Source organism: Octodon degus, unplaced genomic scaffold, assembly GCF_000260255.1.
Source record: "Octodon degus isolate 3935 unplaced genomic scaffold, OctDeg1.0 scaffold00025, whole genome shotgun sequence".
Lineage (NCBI taxonomy): Eukaryota > Metazoa > Chordata > Mammalia > Rodentia > Octodontidae > Octodon > Octodon degus.
Window position 1 is genome coordinate 1,103,373 of NW_004524601.1, and position 8,037 is coordinate 1,111,409.

Consider the following 8,037-nt stretch of genomic DNA (forward strand, 5'->3'; position numbering starts at 1 on the left):
CCCTCTGCTCCCCCCACCCCGACGCTGTGCCAGCACTTGACCTCCAAGCACTTGTGCCTGGATCTGTCTTAGCCCCTCCTCTCGCTCTTATCTCTCTGGAAGCCCCTGCCCAGCTCTTTCTCGGGCTGCTGTCATCTCAGTGTTTTCAGCCTCCCGTCTCCTGTTGCGGGCCCAGTGGGCCTCCGCACAGCACAGCCGTCATCACTGCGAGACACTCCACCTGCTTCCCCCTAGTCACGACCTCTGAGGAGCAGCAGCCCCTCTCCTTGTTCAGTGCCTTCCCCAGTGGGTCCAGGGCATTTTTTGTTTTTTTAGTCCAGGGTCTACAGGGTCTCACTACACAGACTGGCCTCGTAGTGATCCTCCTGTTTTCAGCCTCCCAAGTGCTGGGATTACAGGTGCGTGCCACCACGCCCAGTCTCAGTCACAGTCTCAGTATGTTCCAGGGGTGGGGCCAGCATGGCATGTGGGGCTGGGGATTGAACCCTGGTCCCCGAGCTTTGCCTAAGCAGGTGCTTTAGTTCGCTGAGCTATCTGGTCAGCCCTGCCAGTATATCTTTCTAAGTGAGATAAAACCAGCAAGGATTCCATGGCTGCTACTTCCGTTGTCCTGCATGCTGGCTCTGGCATGGTGGAGATACATAGACACCCCTTAAAGGGAGGCCCGATGGGGCAGGGGATGGCAGGGGACAGCGGTGCAGCTATCGGCAGCTGTCAGGTAGACATTCGTGTACAGAGAGGGGCAGGCCAACAAGGAAGTCAGTGAAAAATAAAGACACCAGGACCGTGGCTGGAGGCATCTGAAGCCAGGCCTCGAGGCGCAGGTGCAGTGGCCAGGCTCACGTGCTCCCGAAGGCCTAAGCAGCAACTTGGGCTTGTGCTGTAAGTAGCACCACCTGGACCAGGAGCTCCAGATGGCGTCAGGCGCCAGGTGGGTGACCAGCGCTCGGCACCCAGCCCTCCCCTGCACTGCCGCTCTCCCCTATACCCTTGCTGCGTGACCTGCAGCCTGGTGGGTCGTCGACCTTAGCTCAGCAGCTGTCCTCGTAATCCTACAGGTGACCACAGTTTGAACCATGTTGTACCTGCAGTGTGACTGTGCTGTACCTGACAAAGGGCCGTGGTGGCTACTCACTTTGGGGACCACAGCTGTCTCTCAGGACCTCTCCTACCCTTAACCTTCTCTGTCCTTTGGAATTTACTCTTTGATTTTAGGGGCGGTGAACCGGCATATCTGACAATTAGCAGGTTGGCAGCTCTGTTTCCCCACCTGGAGTCCCACCAGCTTGCATGCAGCCCCATGGCCGCAGGCATATCACTTTTGGGGCACTCTCTTTCCATGGTGCCAGATGGATGGGGTGCACTTGGAGCCAACGGTACCCACTGGGAAGCACCTTGGCAAGACAGGAATCGCTGGCCACCTGTGACCTGGGTGAGCGGGGGCTCAGGTGGTGTGGACTCTCCTGCTGAGGGACAGGGACCCACTGGGGGGCAGCTGACTCTCCGCAGGAGCTGACCCTGGACAGGGGTGTAGCACCCCAGCTCTCGTGGGGCAGGACAGCATGAGCACAGCCAGGCCCTGTCTGGCTTAACTCCCAGGTCCGTGGCTCTCTTGCCTGTGGACTTGGCCAAAGTACTGAACTTTTCTTTCTAATCTCCACCGCTATATGAATGGAAGCGATGAACAGACGCTGGCTAACGGCACCCTGAGATTCTGTCTCTAACCGTTCGTTCCCTGGTGCAGCACACCGCCAGCAGCCCTGATAGCCCGAATTTTCGTCCTCCAGGGTAATTGTTTTCACCAGCTAGCAATTTTATTATCTAGCTGAGAGTTTTGGTGAGCCAGGCACAACTTGATCTTACCTTTTCCTTGACATTCACATGAGTATTGAGTTCAGCCATCTCGCATCTGGGGGAATAAGCCCTAGAAGAAGCGGGGAGAGATTAAGGTGTTAAAACTGATTTCTCAATGTGTTATATATGTATTTTTCATTCATGTATTGGGTGCAGGGTCTCACTCTGCAGCTCGGACTCCTGGAGGTCCTCCTGTCTTCAGCCTCCCGACGCGGGGTTATAGCCGTGCGCCACCACACCCGGACCTCAGGGGTTATTTTTATGCTTTCTCCCAACACAGCAAACAGTTTGATTCAGTCATGAGCGCAGATACCTCCAGGCTAAGCATCTGCTTAGGCGTGTTCTAAAGGCACATTATGACTCTCTAGAAGACAACGCAAAAATCTCTTCTTCATACGGTACTGACATGAAGACTGCCAAGACCGGCGGGCGCGGCCCCGGACTGTGTTTCTTCTCAGTATGTAAAAAAGAATAGCAGTTAGAAACAGCCAGGGGAGGCACTGGACCTATTCAGCTTGGCGTTTTCATCGCCCTCCTCACTGTCCCAAAGCTGCTCTCAGCCCAAGCGTCTCTTGCAAGTGCATAACCAGCAAGCTCTGCAGGGAGAAGCGGGACGGGCTCCGGGGGAAGCCTCAGAACACGTGGTCCTTTCGCTCTCCCGGAGAGTGCAGACCTCACGTCTCAGCAGGGCTGGGCATTCCTGGGCTCCTCATCTCAGCCACAGTTACCTCTGCCCAGAGAGGGCTTCCCGAGTGAGCGAGTGAGAGCTGCCGCCTTCTGCCCGCCGCCCTCTCCCGGGACAGGATAGCTTTAACCTTGCTCTTCGCCCTAAGGCAGGCTTCTGGATCAACGCATGACCTCCAGCTGCCCGCGGGCCCTAAGCACCGTCCAGCGCTTCTGCTCCGCTAAGTCCTCTCCCTGCCTGCCTCTGCTGGCCCATCTCTATGGATGGCTGGCCCTGAGATCTACATTTCTAACATCAAGCTGTGTTGTTTTCATTTCTCTCATCTGGTCAAAGTCTTTCACAATTACTATGGAAAGCAAATCTAAAGTCTGGTTTTTTTTTTTTTTTTTTAAATGTTTTTGGTGCAGGGTCTGCAGGGTCTTACTATGTAGATTGGACTCATAGTGATTCTCCTGTTTTCAGCCTCCCAAGAGCTGAAGGTATTACAGGCACATGCCGCCACGCTCAGTCTCAATCCCATGTCAGCGTGCCCCAGGGGCGGGGCCAGCCCGGCAGGCCTGGGGATGGAACCCCAGCCACTGCGCTTGCCTACACAGGTGCTTTAGTCTGTTGAGCTATCTGGCTGGCCCTACAAATCTTAAGTCTTTAATAGTTTCAGTTTTGGGTTTTTTTTTTTGGCGGAACCAGGCATTGAACTCAGATCCTTGTGCTTGCTAGGGAAGCGCTTATTCCACTGAGCCATCACCCGGCCCCAGTTTCAGTATTTTTTAATAATTAAGTTTGTCGATACAATTTACACGTTCACAGTGGGCGTGGCTACAAGGACCGCACTCACACACAAGGTACCCTAGTTCCTCTTCTCCCCTCTTCCCTCCCTTCTCCTCAACACCTCTTTCTCACGAAGCTTTGCCTCCATTTTACGCGTGCATGTCACATCGCTTCTCTGGCCTGAGGAGCTGAAAGTATGACGTATAGTACATACAGTGAAATAGTAAGCAATCAAAGGAAAGGGGAGCTGGGGGTGAGAGAGAAGACGCAATGGGAACAGAAGCTAAAGCTTCAGCATAAATGACTGAGGCGCACGACCGCACTGGCTCAGAAGGCAGCAGCAAGCGGGCCCAGGTGTCAGCACCACCACCTACTTGCGTGGCGTGTGCTTTTGTCAACCAAGGACTGCTGGGACTTTCTTGCATTTTGACTGTTGCAAAGTGTTCCCTGTTCTAGGGGCGACGCATGTCAGGGACAACCTGCAAATTCTCTGGCTTCTCCCCCTCCACTGCCTTTCAAACCTGTCTTAAATACAGCCTAAATCCAGGCCCATTATCGCTTGCTAATTTTAGGACAGAAGCTCGACAGCCGCGACGCCAACTCTATGATCACTCCACTGATGCTCGCGTGGCACGCCACAGAGAATGCTATCAAATACTAGAAGCATAAGGGCTTATTTTTAGAAATTTCCAAATGGCACTGCCACTGCCACGTGGGTGATCCAGGAGAGACGCGACCTGCCCGGGCCCGTGGGGCTCTTTCCGCATGCTCACAGAGGCCACGCCCTTGAGGGCAGGTCCTAACGCTTCCGAGTGGCACTGTGTGTTCTGTGCCGTGGCGCGTGGGACAAAGTCAATACCTGCATTTCGTTCCCAGGTGCTGCGCACCCAAAAGCTGCTAGAAAGAAGAGGAGGCTCCCTTCCAGTTGTGTCTAACAGAACAGGGATGGTGCGCGGGGCCTAAGAACAACCAGGTGTTTCCGGTAACAGCGCTCACAGTGACCACAAGATGGCCTGCAATCCCATCTTGTGGCTCTGTGGTGGCTTTTTAAAAAAAATTGTTTTATTTCGTTTAGGACCGTATCACACAAGCTGTACACACACGCATTTTCCAGTGCACCTGCGTGACCACAGGAATGAAATGTGACAGCTGACCAGGTACCACGGGCTAGGGCCATGGACCACAAAGTCTTTCCCTCAACTGCCCCGCCCTTCTGGACACACTTAATGTTGCCATTAGGGCCATGTGAGACCCGACAGGAAAGCACTTGAGCAGGGACGTGCGGATCTGGGTGTGCAGCGCCTTCCTAAGCTGACGTGTTGCCTTCCACAGAGGCGGCAGGGAGGGCTCCACAGAGAGGCATTCTGAGATCTGAGAAGATGGCATGGTCGATGGTATGCTACATTCATAGGACAAAAGGTGTGTGCACCCACACGTGCACGTGCTCACACACGCATGCATGCACCCACACTTGTACACCCTCACGAGTGCACACACAGTGCATACATGTGTGGGCACACATGCACACCCCACAATGCATGCGCACACCCCCCATGCACACACACCCACCCACCTACCCCTTGGGCACCTCCCTATCTCTTTGACCTGAAAGTCTAGCTCACAGAGGACTCTTCTTTGGTACTGATGATAGGATTAACACCATAGTTGTGTGTGTGTGTGTGTGTGTGTGTGTGTGTGTGTAAGGAAAATGCAGGCTATAGGACAATAGGGCCACTATAGGATTCTCAGATGTAAGGATAAGATAAAAATAATTGCAGGTGCTGTTGTCTCTCATTTTATGCTCTGAACTCTTTTCTTCTTTTTCCCAATGTGGAGGGTGGGGTCTACCTTCCACAAGGATCCAGTGTCTTGTCCACATCACGGCACTCCATAGTCAGGGTATATAGCAAGGGCTGGGAAGTTGGTTATGGCTCCAGTTATGAAAGCTAACTAAAAGTTTCAATTGAAACAGATTATAAATCTGGCATGCCTTTCAAAATTAAAGGTTTAAGGAGCTATTTTCAGCTGGGTTCTACCGACAAGGCCACCTGCTCTGGAAACTGTGGGGCTTGAAGGGAACGGCACGTGCCGCGTCCTCCCCGCGTGGCCCCTGCTCGGTCCTGGGCCCCCTGCGGTTCAGAAGCACGTCTCGGCCTGTGTGGCTGCACTCGCTCCCTACCTCCACAGCAGACGCTGTCCTCCCTGCTAGGAACACAGACCTGTGGGTGCCCCGAGCTTGCGGGTCTGTTTTCTGCAGCGACCCCCCCGTAACTCGCCAGCCCCTCTGCCTAACCTGAATCACAGTGGTTTACTCTAGGCAGGTAGAAACTTCCTCCAGGAAACACCTGTGCACCTCCCCCTTGTAAGCAGACGCTGGCCTGGCAGCTGGGCCCAGCCTCCCGCCGCAACTGCCCCGCGAGCCCAAGGAGCGCCCAGCACTGCGCGCTCTCAGCCTTGGTGGGTGGCTGGTGGCGGGGCAGTGGCCATCCAGCGCCCTCGATCAGCTCCACCCCAGAGCTGGTGCCGCCCGCTGCGGCTGCCCCTGGGCTCATTCCTCAGTGCCGCTCAGCTGCGGAGCCTCGGGTCTGCAGGAGAGCGCGGGAGGGCCTGGCTGCTGACCGTTTCTGTCAGGTGCGTCCACTCTCGGGGCAGGTCAGTTTCTGAGGACTACGGCCGGTCACAGTCGAGACAGGCTGTGTTGCGATGGTGTGTGTGACACAGCCCCCGAGTCACGGACCACCCCGCCAGGCACGCAAATACACAGGGCTTGTGACACTGACAAGCATGCCCTCCCACGGGTTTCCTGGCGTGCAACACTGACACCCGGCTCTGCTCAAATCTACGCGTGTGTCCTCCAGGCAAATCCGTTAATCAATGCAGAATCCAGATACCCAGAAATATAAGTGAAATACAACATTTCAAACATTTTGATATTGCTTTAAGTTTTTTTCCTTAAAATTGCTATTAGATTTCAGTAATTGCATTACAAAAATATTTGGGTATATTTTTACATAATTTTAGACACATTTTTACATGTGTTTTAGAGGAAAATAAAGACCAAGAAAATTGTTGAAACTTATGAGAAAGAGACACCATAAAGCAACCACTTCACTATATCATCTCTATCCTTCTCCAGAATAACGTTAATAAAACACACCATGGTCACCACCAAGGCCTTAGACCACAAAGTTACATCACACACTGAGCTCCACATTGAACAAAGGTGTTATGTATTGTGCATTAATATCTGCTAAACCACTGACCAGCTGAGAAGCAAAGGCAAACACTTTTTATGAAAAATAAACCTGAATGGTAGAAGTATGTTTGCGTTAGCACTTGTAATTTGTACAGTTCAAGATGTTTGGTGTCAAACTGCTTGATGGTCCAACCCCAGGTGTAGGCGGGGCACCTGCTTCTCTCCAGAGATCTCACAGCCTGCTGCTGAGGAAGCCGGAATAAATTTTCACTTTTGTTTCTCTGAAACCTACTCCTACTTTTAGGTCACTTTTCTGTTCTCAGGGATTAATTGTATCACTCTGCTTGTGTTGGCTCTAGGGAGCCAAAGAAAAGACAAAAGAAAAACTTCAGAATAAAAATTGTATCAATTTTTTGAGGCCATTTATGTACATTTACCCCATGATTTGTAAAAATATAAAAGTCATACTGCATATTTGGGGTTAACAGATTGCTTAACAAATCATCATACTGTGACCCAAGTAATGAGCAACTTTTGCTTAGAGAGTGCCAGAGATGGTGCTTGTCTTTTTGGCTAATCCTTGAAATCCAGTGAGGAGCTTCAAAAGAGGTTTCTGGGGCCCCCATGCCAATTGTGGGGCATGTGTGCACGCACGTGTGTGTGTGTGTGTGTGTGTGTGTGCGTGAGATGGGAAACAGCAACACTTTAGGTCATTTTCATGTAAAACTACCCTGAACTGGAACAACCTGGAAGTGTGAAACACACACAGATTTTATGGGCTCAGAACAACAAAAGAAGGCAGATGCATTAAGGCCACATTAATTATGTGTTGAAATGATGGTACTTGATAGATTTGGTAAAACGAAATAGAATATTGAAACTAACTTCACCCATTTCATTTTACTTTAAACGTGAGCCCAGACACCTCACCATGCAGGTGTCCCATGACACCTGTGTTGGACAGCACTGTCCCCGGGCAGTGGGCCAGGAGTGGCCCCCAAGAGCGGCCTTACTGCTAGGAGCAGGGGTGGGCACAGCCACAGCGCCCGTCAGCCACACAGGGCAGGAGACACACACTCCCACACTTGCCAAACCGGGGACACTGGGTCCACCCTGGGCCCCAGAGACCCAGCCAGTCCCTACACACCACAGGCTCCTCCAGAAGCCAGGAAGGGCAGACGGGTCAGCTTCTGACCGCCCCACATCGAACGCCCTGTGGCCAGCCTGTTACACACGGTGACTGTAACTTGTGCCTGGTACTGCGGGAGTGGCAAACACGCCTCTGCTCACTTCACCCTCCCAGTCTTAAGAAGAAGACACAGTGAGTGTCCCCATTTTCTACACACGAAAACTGAGGAACAGAAGGACTGAATAATAACTCAAGGTGCCCCAGGAGTGGCAGAGCCAGGACCCAATCCAGGAAGGCTGACTCGGAACCTGCAGCACTGGGCAGATGGCAGAGCCGTCCTGACTGAGTCCTGCGCTAACTCGGGTCTGGATGCAGTGGAAGCACACTAAGGGCTCCGCCTCCGCG

At 52.7% G+C, this 8,037-nt stretch overlaps 1 protein-coding gene across 7 annotated transcripts in view; it reads right to left on the reverse strand.

The window, feature by feature from the left end:
• The window catches only part of Spats2l (spermatogenesis associated serine rich 2 like), a 123,628-nt gene that overhangs the window by 71,533 nt on the left and 44,058 nt on the right, over nt 1-8,037 (reverse strand). For 5 of the 7 annotated variants that reach the window (XM_023712355.1, XM_023712357.1, XM_023712358.1 and 2 more), the window contains exon 2: nt 1,864-1,924. In XM_023712355.1, the coding sequence (XP_023568123.1) occupies nt 1,864-1,902 (39 nt within the window). In that variant the 5' untranslated portion in view covers nt 1,903-1,924. Of the gene's footprint in view, nt 1-1,863; nt 1,927-3,681; nt 3,755-8,037 lie in introns of those variants that run through there. The other 2 variants (XM_023712356.1, XM_023712359.1) reach the window with 2 other exon arrangements.